The sequence below is a fragment of the Pteropus medius genome, unplaced genomic scaffold (assembly GCF_902729225.1).
Source record: "Pteropus medius unplaced genomic scaffold, Ma_sr-lr_union100, whole genome shotgun sequence".
Taxonomy (NCBI): Eukaryota; Metazoa; Chordata; class Mammalia; order Chiroptera; family Pteropodidae; genus Pteropus; species Pteropus medius.
The window spans coordinates 499297-521220 of record NW_024342470.1 but is presented as its reverse complement, the minus strand read 5'-3'; the positions used below and the strand labels follow the sequence as shown (position 1 = coordinate 521220).

The following is a 21924-nucleotide window of genomic DNA, read 5'->3' as shown; positions in this document are numbered from 1 at the left end:
GGCAATAAACAAACAATCATTTAGTTAGAAATAGAGTTCAATCCTGTGAAGAAGTGGAAGCGAGGCAATGAGGGAGAGAATGAAGAGTGGGAGGGAGTAGAGGAAAGAACACATACTTCAGATAGGAAGGTCAGGGAGCCTTTCTAGGAGGTGACATTTTAGGTGGGAATGAAAGCTGCAAAGGAGCCAGGCATGGCAAAGAAAAAGGAAAAGCATTCCAGGTGAGGGAACAGCATGTGTGAAGACCTCAAGGCAGGAAACGGCCACGAATACTGACGGAACTAAGAGAGAGGCTAGTGTAGCTAGAGTGTGATTAGCTTTTTCCCCGTAAAGCTTCCTACCGAGGCCATGTTAACAGTGTCCTCCGGTGAGGCTGACTGGTAACAGAAGCAGACTGTGGCAGTATCACACAGAGCCTTAAGAGACCTGATAAGGAGTTTGTGGTGTGTTAACTGAAATTTTTATGAAGTTTCAGTTAGTGGTACACTTGGATTAAATGACATAATTACTCTATGAGTAGCACAATTCTACTAAGCTAGACATTTTTTTGTGTTGAGAGCATTGGCTAGATGTAAACATTTAAAACAAGTTTTTGAATTTTTTAGTTCTCTTTTTTCAGATTTTAATAAACTGACAGTTTCAAAAAATGGAAGTTACCTAGACCTCTCTCAACTTCCATGAAACCCTGAAACTAGAGGTAAATGTGTATTTTCTCTACTTGGATTTAATTATCAGGAACTATTACATCCATGGTGCTCATGTATTTATTCTAGATACATACAAGTTACACAGAAAATTTGAGAGGGCTTAAAAAAACAGATTGGACTTCCATCTTGGCACATAAATCAAGAGATTTATTAGATAGTCCTTCAAGGTTCCTTCTATTTTCAAGATGCAGGTATTTTCATATATTTGGAACAAAGACCTTTAAAATGTTCTGCTATTAAAAAATTCTGGAAAGAAAACCCCTACATTCTCAGAATATTAAGCCATTATACAAAAGAAATTTCATTCGAATTAAAAAGAATTAACCAGAATTTTGGAGGGTTCTAATAGTAACTGCACTAACTAGAAAGAGAATGCTAACATGGTTGATCTTGAAAGAACAACACAAAGTCATCTTGACCAGAAACATTCTTAGAAGATGAAACGAAGCTCATTTTAGAACATTCCAGAAGGCACTGTTGGGAGCCACACATGTCCAAGCTGAAGAGGCCAGGAGAGGGTGAAATTTCCAACGTAAAAGCGGTGACAGGAGTATGCCAATCGCAGTGGCAGTGGGGATGTCCTTAACTGAAAGCCTAAGTCTAGCTCTAGGCTGAGGAGGTGTCCTGCAGATTTGGAGAAGAAGTGAAAACAGCCACAGGAGAAACAGCAGTAAGAAAGTAAGTGACAGCAGTGAGAAAATAAAGAACAAAATGAGAAAGAAGGGAGAAGAAAGAATAATTAGCAAAGCATACTGCTTAGGGCCATCTCAGCAAAAAGTACCTTCTCCCTTTCCAAATATGGCATCAGAAATATTACTTAGAAAAGAATGTTAAAAATGTTTTGGAGCATGAAGGAAATTTCACTCATTTGTCCCATTTTGTCAGTAAAATGGGGTGGGTGGGTGGAGTGGGGTGTGTGTGTGTGTGTGTATGCGTGCGCGTGCACGCGTGCTTATAACACAATCCCTGAAGAATTAGAAGACCATACACCATTCTTATTATGGTAAGACCATGGAGTCAAAGACATGTATTTCCAGACATAACCCATAAAACTAGGTCAGCACTAATCTAGATAAGAATGTTTTAAATACCTAATGATGCAAATTATCAGTATTAGGCCAAATGCAGATGGAAAGAGTTTAGTTTTTTCATGGTAGTTCAGATGGTACTAAATTTGTTTTAGCCATCATAAAAGAATTTAATTGCATAACCCGAAAACTAAAATAAATCTAAACACAAATACATTTTACAGGGATAATTTCCTCCATCTTCTCTTTTTATTTTTTTCCTTCCTAATTTTCATAAATCAGTAGTAAAGATATCTTTCTTATTTTGAAATAAAATATACTTCTTGATATGCAGAGTACTTACACATTTTGCCAGAAGAAATATTGTGATAATGCTATGATTGCTATCAATTCATTAGAATTGTGGCAGAATCCTCAGATCTATAATCTAATAAAAGCGCAGGTATTATCACCCTGTACTGATGCAACCCAGATCAGAAAAATTAACACGCAGAGTAAAACCAAATAGGAGACAATCTCAATGGAGACTCCATCTCAAAGGCTCCAATTACTGAAGTCCGAGAAGATTTTATTATGAGTCTGCACCGCTGCACCAACTCCACAGCAGCATCAAAGAGAGCTCCAGTTAAATTTAAGTGTTAAATCTGAAGAGAAACCTAGCGATAAAATCTGAGGATTTCTTCTAAATCAAATGGCAAACAACCATCCATTTCCTCGCAGAGGAATATTTTAGGTTTAGCACTTTGATTCAGAATTGGAAATGATGCTAAAATAGGTTTCTGAAAAAATTAAATTATAAACTGTCATATTCCATCCTACTTAATGTGAATGAGCAGAGCCTCTAGGATAAACGCGATTAACATAAAAAAAGGGTAAAATCTTATTTCTGTTTCCAGAGAACAAATAAAAAAAGATTTAAAAAAATGCCCCCAAATTGTTCACATATTTTTCAAATAACAGCACAAACTATTCCTCTGGCTGTCGCTCAAGCAAATATTTTCATTTATAGAAATATTCCTGAGTCTCTTTTCCTAAAGTTTTATATTCAATGATTCAGAATTGGCTGTTTAACCTCAAAGTCACCTTTATGCAACATCTGAGTCTTGCAAGAGGCCAGTCTCAATGATAATCATGCTGATAAAAGCAATACTGAAAGTAAAATGGCAGCTCAGGTTTTGGAATAGTTACTAGGTGCAGGCTTGTGCAAAGCCCATGATGTCCATGTTACCATTTCACTAAACGGTAGCACCGATGTAAAACCACCTCTACATCGGTGCTATCACTATTCCTCTCTTATAGAAAAAGAAGAGAATCATACAGAGGTTAAGTAACGTGTCCTGTATCACGTATGTAAGTAAAGCCAGTTCATCGGACCCCAGAGCCCCTGCTTTTATCACTGTTCTACATTATTTCTCCACTGCTGAAGAGCAGAAAGCATCCAGCCACAGAAAGAAAGTGACCCTAGACCTGGGCACTCTGTTGGCCCTGTAAAGGGTAGAGACAAACAAAGACCTCCAGCCACTCTGTGGGGTGTAAAGAGAGGCTCTGTGTGACAGCCAGGCTAGGTCAGAGGCACAGGGGATAAAATCCACAGCACTAGGAGTGGTTAAAAATTCAGGCTCTGGCATTGGTTGAACCAGAGATCAAACCCTGATCTGAGTGCTTACCAATATAAGATTTTGTTATTTAATCTCCTTGAGTTAAGTTTCTTCTGTGAAATGAAATGACAACAGGATCCATCTCACACAAAGTTGTGAGCTAAAATAAAATAATGCATATAGAATTCTTAGAACTTGACATGGTACATTTTAGCAGTGGTGACTACTATTATGAACCAAGCAGAAACTAAGCAGAGCTCAGGAACTTCTCTGGAATAGAGGAAGCACCAAGTTTTCCCATATTCATGCCTCTGATACTAGATGGATGTGTGAAAGGTGACAGGTTCCCTGGATACTCAGTGCCATTGCTGCTGAGAAAGGGGGACAGGGTGGTCCTTGCCTTGCATTCAGAAAGGAAGGAGGCATTACTGACCGAGTTGACGAGGTTGGCTCTGTGACTTGGCGTTGCACGCGGACGCCATGCGCACAGTTCTCCTGGCCCCCCAGCTGGGTAGAGAGGGGAATGTCAGGGGAGGTATGGCTGATCTTCATGGAGGAGTCAGGGCAGGGGCTGGGAGGGTCTAGGAAGCCCTCACTGTTCTCTTGCTCATTGGTCTCTGTGTCCGTGTTAAGAGGCTCCTGGTTGTTGTCTTTGCTACCAGAGAACAGGCCTCTTTCTCGCCACGGAACCCAGCAGAGTTTCCAAGACACGAAGAGAGACACGCCAAAGAGAGCGAGGCCACAGGCGGTGACCACAAGGGTCAGCAGGCTCACTGAGATATCTGCAAAGAAGCAAAGATCAAAGGTCAGTATGACTGCCCCCTCACTCCGTGCCCACCCATTGCACAGCACAGACAGAATGACCCTCTCATCCATTTATCCCTCAGGAGCCGGCTGCAGAAGGCCAGGCTGGGGATGTCACTGGGTCACCTGATTCTGAGGCACCAACAGTGAAGACCTGGACATAAATATAGAGGAGGTAACATGCAGGCTGTGTTTAGAAACAATAAACAGCCTGCTATAGCAAGAGACAGGGTATATCCAGCGAGACTAAGAAGGCCCTGCGAGTCACCGAGACCTCATCCCATAGCAACACAAATCATTAATATAGTATGAGCAGGGCAGTTTTGACTGTCCTTAAAAAGTCCTCTGTCATCTGAGAGAGCTGTAGAACCATTTAAGTAACAATTTTTTAAAACAAGAGAAACAAGAATGTGTTTTTTGTTTTGTTTTGTTTTTGGTATTAACTTTGAAGAGTCTAAGCAAAATGAAGCTAAAATTCTCTGAAGCCTCAAGAATACTCACAGCCCAGTGGTCAGGGTGTCTAGGACCCAGGGACGACAGTCCTACTTTGGGTTTCCCAAGTAGCATAACTGAGACAAGTGTTCAAGGGCAAGTGGTTTATCGAGGAGGTGAAGAAAACACAGGTGTGGGAGTAGAGAAACAATCCAGGGAAGGAAGCCAGTAAAAGGGGCTTCCTCAGGCCAGTTACCACAGTGATGGACTTGAGGGTAAGCCTGCTGGGGAGGCTCTACTTACCTAGAGTCTCCCCACCCCCGGGCCCAGGGCCATGGGCTATTTATAATATCAGCTGCCTTCAGTCATTGATTTGAGGGCAGCTCTCAAGGGGCATTTCCAACCTGCAGCACAGGTAGCAAAGTAAGTTTCAGTAGCCAGAAAGATTCCACATTCAAATGAATGCAAGGGCTGGCCTTTACTGGTAAAGGAAAGGAGATGGGGCAGGGCAACGACAGCATCTGCTACCAGGACAGCGGCTCCATGGCCTCAGCTGGGATCCATGGCAGTGCAGTGTCCAGTGGCTGTGCTCCTAATGCCTCAGAACAAAGCCTGCAGTCTTTCATCCCACCCTATAGTAGAGCCTGGGAGGCTGAGGTATCAACTTGAACTCAATCCTGGCACCGTGGTGACTGTAAACCCCTTGCTTTAAAGAACACTCCTAATGCTCTTACTACGGTCCACTATATTCAGGAGCTCCAAGGACTCTCCCCAGGTTACGCCTTTGATGCCCATCATTAATATTTACACTGCTTCAGCCAGTTTTCTGACTACTCATACATGCCAGGTACTATGCTAGGTTTTACGGATACAATGGAGAACATTATAGACACATTTCATACCTTCAGACACTTATATTCTAGTGACAGAAAATTATTAGAAATTAGTTATTTAATAGTCACAATTTAAACTATCCACAGCACGCCAACAATCTGTGAGGCATGACAAGTTGTATTTCTCCTGAGGCGTGCATGTGAACCCTTCCTGCAAATCATTTATCTACTGAGTCAAGCTGACCATCTATTATCCATGTGTTTTTCAACATGACTCTGAAGGTACCTGGTCACTCTTATGAAATGATAAAACAGTTTTTTCATGAAGAATTGCTCTTGACAGAAAGCCAGCTGTCGGGGTTGGTGATGGATCTAATGTATCTCTAATCAATCTTTGCCCTCGTGGTGAAACATTATTATATCTCTGTTCTAAAAACACTGGGATTCCAGTTTCATCTTGGGAAACTGAGTCCAAATCTTTGCCACTTTTCACTCCTCAAGTCGCACTAAAATGGGATAAGCAGACTACATAACAATGAAAAACAAGGATGGGTACTATCAATCCATTGGTGAACCAGTAACATTGAGAAATTTCTGGAATTGTTTTAAAGGAAAAGCTAATCAGTGCTGGACCCTTAACATAGGCAAATGAAGGGATACCAAGGGGAAAAAAAACCTGGGTGCAGAGCAACAAGGGTGGGGAGGGGGAAAGGAGGTAGTCAGTGAGGGCAAAGTAAAAAGCACTAGAAATCACCCCTCATAGAGCCCCAACATGAGGCGGGGAAGCATGGTTTGCTGCAGGCTCCACCTGGTTCTGACAGCTCACACAGTAGAGTGGAAAGTTTGTTGGTGTGACTTCTATGATAGGTGGTAGTGCCAGGGGCACAGGGAAAGAGACCTGGTCGCAGTCAATCAGGCTGCCACAGCAAACACAAACATCAACCCCCACGCAGTCCTCCAATGAAATCTAAAAACAAAACAGTTTCTGCACCACAATGAAATCCCTTAATATGTTCTGTAATCCAAATGGGGCAAAACTCCTGCCCTACATCTTATTCATCACTCTAGCACTATTCTGAAACAGACATCACTAGGAGGCCACCAGCACTGGCTAAAGGAGGGGTAAGCCAGAAGGCAGTAGGGTTTAGAAGTGTGATGTGATAACTATTTTATTATTTACCCAATATTCACTCTCCCCCACCACAGGGCCCCGCCCTCCAAGGGAGAAGCAGAAACCCCTATTCCTTGATGTTGGTCTTGGCCATGTGACTTACTCTAGACAATGAAATGTGAATAGATATGACCCATACCACCTCAGACCACAGGACTCTCGGGCTCCTGTCCTCCACTGTGAGAAGAAAAGGTCTCATCATATAAGGGCTGACCTTCCAACCTGGGTGCCATCCTGGGATGACTGTGGTACAAAGTCCAGAATAAGAAGTGAACTTAAACCTGACCCACAGACTGGGGCAGAGCTGCAGCTGATCCACAGATCCATGAGCAACACCTGAATACTCAATGTTTTAAGTCACTAAGGTTTTGAAGATGTTTGCTGCCATGGCAAAAAGTTGACTAATACGCACAACTTATTATTTATTGTCCAAGGCTGGAACACTTCTAAAAGGGAAAAGAGGTGATATTAATAATCACAGGGAACAAGAGACCTCATCCAGGATTTCGAGGGTAAATCAAGACATATGGCCACTCTGGACTTAAGAATCATACCTAAGCAATCTCAGTTTACTTGGCATAGACAATGTGCTAAATAAGCTTAAGCCTGGGCCCACTTTGCTAGAAACCACAGGGCCCGGACCCAGCTCAGGAACAACTCCAGCCTGTTTGTTGGCTGCCAGCTCATGTACCCAAAAAACAGCTTGCTCACAAGTCTAATCATGGGGCATCCATGAGAGCAGGGATCTCATCTATCTCAGCATTGAATCCCAAGCCTCTAAGAGTACTTGGCACATAGTAGGTATTGAGTAAATGTTTGATGAAGGCCACCTGAGGAGCACTGTAGCCACCCGCTGTTTATCATGAATTATAGTGTGGCCTGTAAACTCCAGGAGGTGCTAGTCACATGCATAGTCATTATAGATTTTTTTTGTACATTGGAGTTTTTACAGAAAACTGACAAGAATGGCTTTTCTTATTCATACAAAGGAGCCATGTGGGTTAACAGTGGGCCAGGGAACACCTGCCAAGAGACCAATGGTGACCTGCACAGCCACACCAATCACTATGCGTAATCAACTGGACTTGTGTTTGCAAACAGCTCAGGGTGCCCTCTACACACTACATTCGTGCTTCTCTCTCATTTTTCAGAAAGAAGTCCTGAGCGAACTGCTGTGGAGCCACTAAGGCCACACAAACTACCTACCTGATACTCATGACCTCAGAAAAGGGAGAGGGAGATTCCCCTTAGAATCACAAAATAGCTTTATTTAGAAGAGAAGTTATTTCTTCAGTTAGTTGGTCATTTATTTTATTACTGATCTTTAACTACATATATTCACCATATATACTCTTTGGCCTTCACGGTATATTCCATGATAAAAATTGCAAAAAAAATAGTGACATCGAAAATTATTACTCTAAAGAGAATTTTTCCAAAAAAATAGGAAAGTGTAATTGGTCCTTTTTGTACAAGGCTCAAGAGAATAACCAGATAGAGATTCAGGGATAAAGGAAACAAAAGGTAACCCAGGTATGATCCAGAGCAGGGATGTGTTGCTGTTTGTGGGCAACTGTGTGAAAGTGTACACAGAGCTGCCAGGAAGTGCCTCCTCCGAGGGGAGAAGTGAAGTGGAATGCCCTGCAATCAACTGGATCGCCAGAACCCTCATCTACCGCTCCTAGCCCTAGCCACAGGACATGACGTATTGTGGCAACATCCCTGGACACCAGATACAACACACAGTGACACCTCCAGATTCAGCAGACATCCCACCTGGATGCCTACAATTCTAAGGGATCCCTACAAGCCTAAAGACTTATTATGAAATGGTGAATATTATTGTCCAATGAGTGAAAAGCTTGAGCACCCACACATTGCATATAGCCAGAGGAACAGTAGCTGCCCTTCTAAATTGTGAAGGGCCAGAGAGAACATGTAAATGGACAACCAAAGAGAAGTCAGGGGACAAATGGGAAAAATTATCAACTTAAAAGAGGCTAATCAAGCTGAGCCATCAGAATAAATTGCTCTTGACATAAAACAAATTAGTGCAAGAGGCAAATTAATTCGTGTACGGAGTGAGATGTTTAAAATAGTGGCTAAGAGTGAGAAGTATGGCTGTAGCAGTAACCACAAGCAAATATCCTTGAGATTCCACCTGATCCAAGGAAAGGAGATTGTAGCCCTAGAATTCCAAAGCCAGCCACATGATCACGAGGGGCAAGGAAAGGCATTTTCAGTAGTCAATGACTCAGAAAACATACTATTCATATACTCTCTCCTGCATAAAACCTAAAGAAATTCTCAAACAAAAATTTATGTCAGAATAGAGAACCAAGGAGGGGAGAGCATACTACATAAGATGTATACTTACATTCTTTGTATCACAGGAATTAGTGATCAGCAAAGAAAACAGTAGAAAGGGTACTGAATCTAAATAATGCTGGTTAAGAGATTATGAAGTTTAATGTAACTGTTATGAAAAAAACACTCAAGAGTAAAGGAATGATTACTATGCACACGATTAAATTTTAACAATTTCAATAAAACATGGAAGAAGGAAGGACGTAAAAACAAATTAAATGTCTTATATTGTTAGCAGGAGGAGCTTACAGATACTTCGACCTGATATTAGTAAGGAAATATAGATGTAAATATGTGTATCAAATATTTAAGGGGAAATGTGATTTATAACGGTACATCTGCATATATATTCATATCCTCTCCTTCCCGAGGATCCCCTTCCTCTTAAGTGATACAAAATAAATAAAAAGTATAAACCCACAATCACAAAGAGAATAGCATGGGAAGTCAGCAAACAGGGTTTTAATTTCTTTTTTTCTGGAAGACAGTATGTGGATAGAGGTGTGGTGGAGGATATACACACACAGAAAATGCAGAGGAGAATACATCTGAGGGGCAGGCAACCTGACCTACTGAACTCAGGCAGGCTCAAGATAGTCATTTCCAGCATGACTGTGGCAAAGACTGAGATGTTGGGCTAGAAATATAGGCATGGATTGAAACTCTTCACTAAAATATTGTCCGATCTGTCTAAGGAGAAAACAAGGCAACTAGTGTGAGGATTAGTGCCTTGGAGCAGAATTCTCTATATTCTTGCAACATATGAAACCACTTATAATTCCCTCAAAGTAAATCTTGTGTGTTAAAATCTCAGATACACAGCCTCATAGTCAGCTTTTCTCTTGCTTCGTTATGAAATATGGCTAAGATGCAAAGAATCACCAGTCATGTAAGGAAATCTTATAGCAACCAAGATCAACATATAGAAGAAGAAGGAAAAAAAAGTTCCCAGAGAAAACAGGATAAATCAGAGAGTAAACAAAAACTTAAAAAACCTTTCATTCACAGGAAGATTCCAGAAGGTATTCATCCATAAAATAAGAGTAGACTATTAATAAATGGAATGGAGAATAAGACAATGTTCTTAGAAGTAAAATAACATGATTGCTAAAACAAATAAAAGTTAAAATTAAAAATTCAATAGAGGGTAAAGGACTATTGCCTGAATGTGGACCAAAGACTCAGGAAATTTAAGCAAAAGACATGCAATATAGAGTATGCATCCAGGATACTAGTATCTAATATCTAAATTTTCCAGAGTATTAGGAAAGAGAAAATTAAGGTAAAAATCTTCAAAGAAAAGATATGTTTTTAAATTCTCTAGAATTGATGAACAAGTTGATAGGGTTCCACTGAGCACCTATCATAAAATAACCCTACCTTAGATATACAATTGTGAAATTTCAAAGCTTAAAAATTAGAGAAAAATCACAAAAACTTAAGAGACAAAAATCATATGGACACAAAAAAATTAGAACCATACTGACTCTGGACTTCTCGTAAAAAACACTAGATAATGAAATAACGCCTGCAAACTTATGAGGAAAAATTATATTTAATTTCCATACTTACATCCTAACTCAAACATACTATCAATGAAATGTCAAAGCTGAAAATGCTATTTGCAGACCTATAGAAAGTCAGAAAGATTACTTCCCGTCCAATTATAATAGGAAGTTACTTGAAGATGAATGTATGACATTAAAATGAGAAAGATGAAAACACAGTGCACAGGAAAAATTACACAAAGATCAGTGAGGTCCTAGTGTAAGAGCTGAACCCCAGGCCTAGAGAGGAGCCAGTCCAGCCTGGGGCAGGAAGGCTGGGCTCTAGGAAGGGTTTCTCCTCAGATAAAGAGGATCTTTAAAAAAAAACATGATGTGATAGAGAGTTTAGTTCTTAAAAACATCATTAATTACCATCAAATGGCATTCACAAAAAAGAAGGAGAGAGAGAAATTAGAAATTCTAGGAGGAAATTTTTTGGAGAAAAGGAAAAATAATCATAGTATGCTTCTTGGTTTTATATTAAATAAAATTTTAAATTCATTATCACATAAACGTCATTTATTGATTCCCAATTTTTAGAATCAAGAAACAGACAAAGAATGGAAGATCAGTATGGTTGTAGAACTGAATGTTTTCAACGCTGACAATTTAAAATTAATAGAAAAAATGTCAGCAATTAAGAAGTAGAAAGAAGAAATATAAAAGCTGAAGGTTGATTTCTAAAATGAGAGAACAATAAATACTGTCTATTGTTGATAGACAAAATGTATATATTGATGTTTTCATGAAAAAAAGTATTTATTTTTACACTGAAAATCATGCAGATACAGTAAGCCATTTTCATTAGGATGAAATTAGAAGGGACTTTCATTTCTTTATTGTTTTTATAAAGAACAAGTATTATTGAGAAAAAATGAAAAACATTTTTTTAGCTACTGTAGTCTGCGAAGTATATGTGGCTTAGTATAGGTGGTGTAGTACATTCTGGTGAACTTGGATCTATAATCCCAAATTATTTCTGAAAACAGTCCTTATTTAATCCTTCTCTTTGGTTTATAAGGAACAAATCATAATAACCTTAGTCTACCAGCATGGTTTTCCTTCCAAGATGAACCTATAAAAGACAGCCATTCTTATCTGTTCATCTCTATTTGACTTTTAGAATCATGAACAAAATATCATGAGACTGACTGACATAGGCTATCAACTTTTTACTCTGTACATACTGATGTTAAAATATACAACTCATTTACTATCACATTCATTTCATACAAGGATATTTTAATACCAAAAACAAATAGAGTTCCCTTAAAATGCTCTATTGGGCTTTATGAATAAAACCATTACACTGTATTTCATCAATTGGCTTCAGACTTATAAGAACCTTGCAATGGATAAACAAAGCACCAGCAATTGGGAGCTACTGTCCTAGTCCCTCCCATGTCAGTCCTGCCCCATCTACTTCTTACAGCAACAAATATAGCTCAACGTAAAACAAGGAGATGACATTTTTCATACCTACTCCAGTCTTCTTATCTTCTTCTCTTTCAACTGCCCTCCCAAACTCTTGATGACCCATAGAACTGGAATTTTCAAGATGATTATATTGGAACCTAAAGATTTTGTGTACGTCTTGTCCTCTCCTGGCTATAGGAAGCTGATGGTGAGGACACACATGAGGCAGCACGGATGCTGAGCCAGTGCAGATGCTCAGGATGAATGAAATGAACTGTTTCCAGGACCAGGCAGGCAAAGGAAACTTGGACTCACAATTGAGGAGGGAAGCAAAAAAGATTAGAGCTGGAAAAGTAGTGCTGAGCACTGAGACTGAGGTGGAGTGGAACATAAAAAGGAAGAGGAAACTCATGGTCAGAAGCTGGATGATAGGAACTGGTTTAAAAGACTAGTGCAAAATAAAGTAAGGCAAGTAAGTGGCTCAAGATCACTGACATGGTCGTTTACAGGACTTACCTTTTTGCAAAAGGATTTGAGGCAGCTTTAAAAATGTATACCACACAGGAGGATAAACAAACTTTGTGAGGAAATCAGGGCCAACGGAAAACAGAAGTAAGATGAAGATGAAACTGGGGGTAAGGTAAATAGCCAACATGCACACACGAGGTTTGGTAAAGTTGCCAGAGGTGGTAACAGGATTGGCTCTCAACGTCCCATTTATCATAGAAAAGAAACATGACCAATTACATGATTCAGCATCTAAAACACTACACAATTAAGAAACATTTATTGAATAAGAAAATCTAAACGAGAAATGTATATTAGAGATTACTAGTTATTTTTAGATATGTTAATTGTATTGTAGTTATTTGTATAGATATGTCTAGAATTTGCTTCCAATTATAGATGAAACAAGGCTGACTATGGGTTAATAATTGCTAAAACTGAGTAATGATTACGTGTAGTTTATTTAATTATTTTCTCTACTTTTCAATATGTTTGACAATTTCCTAATGAAAAATAAAAAAACATGTTTTGGTCAGGGAAAAATGCTGATCCTTGACTTCAGTCTTGGACAGTCTTATTTAATAGGTCTTGGGTGAGGAGCCTTAATCTCCATTTTTTAAAAAAAAATTTATTTTATTAGTTTCAAGTATATAGTACATTGGTTAGACATTTATATAGTTTATAAAACAATCTCTCTAATTGCTCTTTCTTTCCTCTGGCTCTCCACCTAGTCATTATATTAATGCTAACTGCATTTCCTATTCTGTGCTCCCCATCCCTGTGACCATCTATCAACTACTAATTTGTACTTCTTTAACCCTTCACCCCTCTCCTCTGGCTGTCACTAGACTCAATCTCCATTTTGAACAAGCATCTCAGATCTCATATTCTGATGCAGATGGTCCATAAATATCACTGAGCAAACCTGATCAAGTAAATATATTTATATCGTGGTTTGGAACACAAGATGCTTTCCTAATCCTAAACAATTGTGTCTTGGAGGCCTAATAAAGATAACACCGAGAAATTTAGTTAAGACCATCAGGCCATGGAGAACTTGAGGATATCACGTGGTGCCTTGTAGGGAAAGTGGTAATGTAATTAGGTAGAGGAAACAGGCAAGACGAGGCATCTCTGATGATGAGATGTTAGCTGTTTCAGGGAATTGAATAAACGTGGAAACTATGTATTAGAAGAAATCTTAGGGGAACATCTAGAACAGTCCACATCAGAATTCCCTCATCAACAAACCCTCTCCGTAACCACGAGGACTTCATCTGAATACTTTATTTTCTCTATATTTTTTTATCCCTTCATATTTTATTAATCTTTTTCCTTGAGTTTTATTCTCATGCTATACTCTACGTCCCCATGACTAGTTTGTAACTACCAATTTATACCTCTTAATCCCCTCCCCCTTCGCTCATCCCTCACTCCCCAATCTGACAACCATCAACATGTTCTCTGTATCTATGGGCTTTTTCTGTCGTTTGTTTATCCTGTTCTACATGACATTTGCCTTTCTCTAATTTACTGCATTCAGTATAATACCCTCTAGGTCCATCCATGTTGTTGCAGATGGCAAGACTTCATTCTTTTTTATGGCTGAGTGATATTCCATCGTACATGTATATCACCTCTTCTTTATCCATTCATCCTTTGACAGACAAACAGGATGCCTCCATATACTGGCTACTATAAATAATGCCGCAATGAACATATCGATTCACATGTCCCTTCAAAATAGTGTTTGGATTTATTCAGATAAATACCCAGAAGTGGGATTACTGGGTACTTCTTTGTCTCTTGTTGTAGCCTTTGTTTTAAAGTTATTTTGTTTTGTATAAGTATTGCTATCATGGCTTTTGTTTGTTTCCATTTTCGAGAAAACATTTTTTTCATCCCTTTACTTTCAGTCTGTCTGTGTCTTTCAATCTCAAGTGAGTATCTTATAGGAAGCATATGTAAGGTCTTGTTTTCTTATTCATTCAGGCACTCTATCTTTTGATTGAAGCATTTAATCCATTTACATTTAAAATAATTGTTGCTAGATATGTACTTATTGCCATTTTATTATTCATATTTTTAATCTCGTTTCTATTTCTTCTTCTTCTTCCTTCTTCCTTCATCTTCTTCTTAAATAAATCCTTCTAACATTTCCTATAATACTGGCTTGGTGATGATGAACTCCTTTAGCTTTCTATTGTCTAGAAAGTTCTTTATCTGTCCTTTGATTCTAAATGATAGCTTTGCCGGGTAATCTCGGTTGTAGGTCTTGCTTTTCATCATTTTGAATATTTCATGCCAATCTGGCCTGCAAGTTTCTGTTGAGAAATCAGCTGACAGTCTTATGGAAGCTCTTTTGTAGGTCACTGTTTTTCTCTTGCTGCTTTTTTTTATTTTTATTTTTTCAATTCCTTGCTCTCTCTCTCTCTTCTCCTTCTGGTATTTCTTTGATGTGAATGTTGGTACTCTTGATGTTGTCCCGGATGTCCTGTAAACCAGTCTCATTTTTTTGGATTCTTTTTTCTTATTGCTGTCCTGATTTGGTGTTTTCTGCTACCTTATCTATTAAATTGCTGATCTGATCCTCCACTTCATCTAATCTATTGTTAATTCCTCTAAGGTATTCTTCATTTCAGTCATTATAGTCTTCATTTCCGACTGGTTCTTTTTTGTTTTCTATCTCCACTTTTATGTTTTCTATCTCTTTGTTAAAAGTTCTGAGTTCATCTACCCCTTCCCTAAGTTCATTGAGCACCCTTGTAACAAGCGTTTTTTGAACTCTGCATCTAGTAGATTGCTTATCTCGATTTTGTTTATTCTTTTTCTGGAGCTCTGTTGTGTTCTTTCATTTAAGACGTGTTTGTCTACCCATTTTGGCTCTTTACTTGTGTTTGTTTCCATGTATTAGGACTGCTGTATCTGCTGGTTTTAGTAGTGTGGCCTTATGTAGTAGGTGTGCTGTGGATCCCAGTGGCACAGTCTTCTCTGGTCACCTGAGCCTGGTACTCCAGGTATGTCCCTTGTATGGGTTTTGTGTGCCCTCCTGTTGTAGTTGAGCCTTGGTTGCTGTTGGCATGTCAATGGGAGGGACTGAGCCTTGGGCTGATTGGCTGTGGTGACCAATCATGTGGTGGCCATGACCAGTGTCGGAGTTGTATTTCAGGGGCTGACCTTACAGAGCCAGATTCACTTTAGCAGCGCTCTGGGGCCTTCCCTGTCTTCTCTTTGGGTGTGTCATTCTCAAATGTGACCCCAGGGGTGCTAAGGCTCAGATCGAAGCTGGCTACCAGTGTGTAGGCTGGAGCCTCATGGAAGGGGCGCTGCCACAGGCCGAGTTTAGCTGCAGGCTGTGCCCTGCCCAGGGATACCTGGCATGAGCCACCAACAATCCGCAGATGGCCACCACCCACACTGGACTTGGAAGTGTCTCAAAAGGCCAAACCACAAACCAAGGCTGGGTTTGGGGCTGCTCAGCAAGAGGTATAGAGCACACTGAAGCCAGATGCTGCTTGTTTAGGTTTTGTGAACCTTTGAGAGATTTTAGGAAAGTCCTCAGCATGAGCTATGACGGGCCATTGCACGGAAAAGCCACTGGAAATGGTGTGGGTGGGTCCACACGTTGGGAGAGGCAGGGTCTGAGGGAATCACCTGGGCAGGGCCATCGTTAGCTATGTTGATGGAGTCTCAGATATGCTGGCTGTCTGGGTCTACATGCTGGGAGGTGGGGAGGGTTCAACAAAGGAACAATGCCTCCTGTCAGCACTTCTGTCTAGAAAAAAGCTGCCATTCCAGCCATTGCCCTGAAGCCAAATAATTCTGTTCCTCCCCCAAATTCCCAGCATCTTTCGAGCTGCTGGTCCAGCGCTGGAGCTCAGAGTGAGTGAGTCCAACGGTGAATAAATCTGCATGGGCCCTTTAAGACGGAAGTCTGCACCACCCTCAGCCTTTTGTTTCATTCAGCCACAGTCTCCATTGGTTTTCACAGCCAGAAATTGTGGGGATTGTTCTTCCTGGCACTGGAGCCCCGTATGGGGCCAAGACTCCTCACTCTTCCAGAGGGAACCTCCACAGCCGAGATATCCCTTCTGATTCTCAACCGCCACATGAGTGTGAGACCAGTCTGTTTCGCATCTCCACCCCTCCTACCAGCCTGGAGCGGGGGTCTTTTCTGTGTGTCTCCAGTTGGAGGACTCCAGGAGATTCTCAAAGATGGCTATTCTGTAGTTTAGTTGCAACTTAGATGTGGTTATGAGAGGAGGCAAACGCAGCATTTACTTACTCTGTCATTCTATTTTCTATATTTTAAAATGTAAACAATGAACATGTATTGCTTTTCAACTTAAAAATAATAAAATTGTTGCATTAAAAAATCAAAGCTTCTGGAGTTAGCCAGTGAAAGGGAACTTAGCTCTGTACACACCTCAATAGCCCAGAGGCATCTTCTGAATGGTGACCCTGAGGTACACTGGATAAGAAGCATGTAATAGATTCTAGGCTAAAATTAGATGTTTTGGTATTTAAAAGACTGAACTTAAATTGTCTGGGAAATGCAATCTTGCAGAGACCTTGCTTTTAATTATACTGTAGGCACCATAGCCCAGCAGTTAAGAACACAGCTTCTAGAATCTCACAGTCAAGGTCTGCAGCCTCACATCTGTTGTGCAACCTAAGATAAATATCCCTGTATTTTGGTTTCTCATAGTAACAATGGATAATAATAGTATTTACCTCTTGGGTTTATAGTGAGTGCTTTGAAAGTTGAAAGTTACTGGCACTCAATAAATATGTTTTTTGTTTTGTTTTGTTTTCCATTAGGTGTCTTAGGATTCAGCTACTCCATATCCAGACTAAATCTTACTGCCACAAAGTGGTCACCTTGGTTAATAAATTGTGAGGCCTCCTGAAACTTTATGAAGTGGGCTGGCAATGAGCAAACACCAGGCGCCTAATAGGTATTTACTGAGCTGAGTTACTGAGGACAAGAGAACAAACTCCTATTGAGCACCTGATACTTGCTAAGGACCAAACCAGGGGTACAAAATAAATAAAACGAGGCCATGCCCTCAAGCAACCACTAATCAACAGAATTTCTGTAACATTACTCACAATTCAAAATGCTTCTGGAGCCTACAAGTGGGGGATACATAATCTGGGGTTTGGAGAAGGCTTCCTACAAAAGAGTGATCTAAATCTTATAACCACTTCTCTCATACAAAGACCAAACCCAGGTCATTTGGCCATGTGGTCAAAAGACTTCACCAGGAGAAAGGCCAGGGCATAACGTGCAACTTGCTCAACGGTACGTGGAGGCCCCAGGAAAGAGCCTGAATGTTCTAAGGGCTCTAGGACCAGCTTTGCCACCATTTATGTTTTGTGACATTGGGTAAGTAACTGCCCCCCTATGGTCTTCCTCATTTTTCCTAAGGTCCTGGACATGGCTCTCACATTCTGTGGTTCTTATGAAACTGCCAAATATTCTTGAGATCACAGCAATATCTTTATCTAGGACTAAAGCCATTATAATAATTCCTATTAATGATCATAAGTCAATGGGTGCTATCCAACTGGAAGCTACATTTTAGAACTATTCCTGCTTTCACTCTTATAGCAGACAGGAGGCTCTCCCAGTACTGGCTCATGGTGAAAATTGTACACATTAAGGAGAATTAATTGGGCCTGTAGGGGCCATACCATCATTAAGGTATTCAGCCAGTACACAGAACATTCTACTGCCTTCACTCTAAGAAGCCCATAGACTAGGAAAATGAATTAGAACACAGAAATCGGCAAATGGTATCAACAGCATTGTCCTGTGATTGACATAAAGGGAGGAACATATTTATTAGGACTGTGTCTCTGGCCCTCAGATCCTTTCCTCAGAAGGCTACCCAGATGATTCTGCCTGTGTGAACTAAGTAGCTGCCCTAAAATTAGCCATGAGAGAACACTTTCTATTGCACTTTCTATTTGCAAAGTGCAGCCTCATCAGTGTGACCAGCTCCTCTTCACACTGGCATCACCCCCTCTGCCTTGAACAGATGGGGCAGGGGCTGCCAAAGCTACACAGTCGCTGGAGTTACAAACACTAAGAGCTTGGTTTTAGCTCTTGTGTCCATAATCCTTGATTTCCCAATCCTGGTGCATCTAAACCCTTACTGTCAGCATAACAGGAAGGCTCAGGAATTACCAAGTTTGCTATTGGGTTTCCACTCTCTTTGTGCTCAGTCTCCACAGAAATTATTTAATTGGAAAAATCCACTTAAAGATATTTTACCACCCACTGTAGCTTCTCTGGAAGTGCCTGTGAAGTCTACATTTTGCTTACCATGGGGTTCTGGCCTGTGCAAAGTAAACAGAAACATTCAGATATGTTAGGATTCTTGCAAAATAATAGAAAATCTGATGCACAGGGTTTTAGACATCGGGGACTTTCTGCCTGAAAAGAACACCATGAAACAAAACTCAAGAACAGGTTGGGGCTGGGCAAAGCCCAAAGAGGTCAGCAACACCCCTTGGTGTGTCTGCAGGAAATAGGAGCTCTGGCACACCCCACAGTGCTGTATACAGCTGGAGCAGGAGAGTAGTTGGTAACTGGTGACCTGATGTCCAGCTCTGTTATCTCTTAGGCCGCCCACAACCTCTCTTGGACCACTTCTCAACCTCTAAAAAGGGGGAGGAAATTCCTCTTTGCTTGGCTTTTCTGAAAATTAGGTATATTTATATATGTGTAAAAGCCTGCCACAGTGTTTTCATTGCGTTCCTTGAAATTCTTTTGAAGCCTGGCACTGTTGCATTGGCCCAATAATTCATACCTCCCACAGGACCCCTTTCCGAACCTTGTCAGTCCAAGCCATTTCCTAAGCCCTATCTGGTCTTGCTTTGATCCAATTAGTGTTTAAATCTCTCATCTATTCTGTGGAACAAGATCAAAAGGTTGCTGACAACCACCTTTGTGAACTAGCATTTAGAAAAATCTCATAAAGCAATATATAATGTTAGGATGGGACTGCTTCTTTCCATTCCTGGCTCCCAAGAGGAGTGACTCTCTTCCGGAAATGATTCTGTTAACTTTTTCTATCTCTTACTTCTCTGTTCAGAGTGGAAGTGGACTGCTTAATTAGAAAGCTCAGTCCTATCTCTCCCTTCTACTTGACATCTGTCCACTCGCATAGGGCTGGTACAATGTTGGAAGTCTGCTACTGCTCTAGAAGTAGGCGGACTTTCTCTCTTGGTTCAGGCATAGCTAGACACCTGCAGGCAGGGCTTTCACCCTTAAACATATGGCTGGCTAAAAGCAGTCCTGTGCAAGTGATTTCAGCTAGCTGTGCCTGTATGGGCAGAAGACTCACAGGCTTATATTAGCACGAAGGGTGTTACACAGGGGGATATTTTTTTCATAGTATAGCAGTTGGGCAAGAAACAGGATATATGAAGAAATGACCGAGAGAGTTTGGGGATAGACTTGCTTTTAAACATATGTGAAACACTCCCTATGGTCTCTCAATAATTCTTGAGATCCTGGTGACCCTGGTGAGCTGCTGGGGGAAACAGGCCAATGAAGTTTGCATATCTTCAAGCCACTGAGGTCCTTGGTATTTCAGTTATTAGAACTCTATGATTCTAAACAATATTTTCTCTTTTAAATTAGAAAAATTTAAATTCCATATTCAAATAACTCAGCATTTATATGTGAAACCCTTTGTAAAAGAGTCAGAAACCTTCTTCCAGCAACTGATTAACCTTAAAACTATGTCTTAACATTTGGATACCACATGCATACTAGCAGTCTTCCTCTAGGGAGCTATATGTTGTGCATCTGCCATTCGGCACTACAAATCCACTCTCCTTCCTACTATGAGCCTTTAAGGCTGACCCATTTGGACTATATCAAGGGGCTCTCTTGCCTTTGATTTCTGTTGACTTCAGCTAATAGGAGGTCTTAGTGGGATATTAGAGGTTAGGAAAACAGTGGGGTTATGGTATTTATTCTTGCCAGGTCACCATGTTGCATGTGTCCCTCTACTGAAAGCCACAGCTCCTTTTCCAGGTCCTTTCAGGCCTATGGGTGGCAACTGCTCCCTACTCTTACTAGTCCTGGAGTACTGTACTGTCTCTTGTTGGTTTCTCTGAATCCTGAATCCTGACCATGCCTTTATGAAAAGTCCCTTTATTAAGTTCTCCTCAAATTACCCTGTTTGACCATGTTGCCTGTTTCCACTGAGACCCAGATAGATTTGTTATACAATGAGTTGTCTTCTATTCTGGGTCCTACCTCTAGTCACCTGCCTGGCCTCAGGGAACTGAAACTCATATTTGGGCCTGAGTTTCCTAATATTTAAAATGAAATGGGAATAGGTGAAGGGCCCTTCTAGATCACATACTTGAATTGAGAGAAATTTTGTATCTAAAATATCTTCTACAACTTAGCATGAAGTCATGATGTCTGGTACAGAGGAGGCACTAGATGTTTGAAGAATGATAAAATTCTAAGTTACGTATCATTTCCACTGTTATATTCACTAAAAAATGTGCTTCAGGAAAAGGAAGTGCCAAAGAAGCTGTGTGTTTAAGTATATATAGAGTGAGCATTACGATTACCTTTTCCTCATAGTTAAAAATGATACAATATTTCATGCTTCTCTGGACATTTAAGACTCCATAAAGGCAGTGTAGTGGAAGGAGCATGGGCTCTGGAGACAGGCACTATTTATTAAATTAACTCCACAACACAATGAATTGTGCTGCCTTTATGAAGATATTATGTAACTGGGGCTAAAGTGACCTATTCAGTGTGCCAGAGAAACTAAATTTTCAGGAGACACCCTTATAGCCAGATGATGTCTCCAGATAGCCTGGTTTTATGGCTAACACTTACCCTAGAAGTACCTCTCCTGAAAAACAGTTCCAAGACACAAGGCTGCTTAAAGTCAGCACAGAGAATGGACTCCTGGCTCAAACTCTTCCCTATTTTCTTTCTCTTCTGTCTGGTTCAAACTCTGGTCCATGACTAACAAGACAGACTCTCTTCCAACATGTAACCTCTTACTAGCTTGGACTTCTATACCTGAAACCCTAATGTACCCCCAAACTATGAATCTTCCTGTGCTAAAAGCTCAATCACGCTTAGATTATTGGCAATTGATTAAAAACATGGGTTCTTGTATCTCTGTATTTAACTGTCAATTTTTACAAATTATATGCTTTTAAGTCAATTTCCTTTCAATAAATATTTAATGCCACTGAAATGAGGATGATTTCTTTTAATTCGCTAATTTTCATCAACAGTCATGCATAGAAATTGGCATTTACTCATCATTGGAATGATTAATACTGGTATATGACCAAGAAATGTAGTCGCTGTTCTAAAAAGTATTGACTATAAAAAATACTTCAGATTTCAATGCGAATTACTCTTAACTATTATTGGAAGTTATAAGGAATACTAATTCTTCTCAAAAGTATTCTCCTTAGGCCGGCTCTCAAGTCACAGCAACCCTGCCTTACAGGC

At 40.3% G+C, this 21924-nt stretch overlaps 1 protein-coding gene across 1 annotated transcript in view; it reads right to left on the bottom strand.

Annotated features, from left to right (window-relative positions):
* Window positions 1-21924, bottom strand: part of SYT9 (synaptotagmin 9) — a 161871-nt gene that overhangs the window by 109715 nt on the left and 30232 nt on the right. The window contains exon 2 of the mRNA XM_039863475.1: window positions 3767-4115. Coding sequence (XP_039719409.1) covers window positions 3767-4115 — 349 coding nt within the window. The remainder of the gene's footprint in view (window positions 1-3766; window positions 4116-21924) is intronic.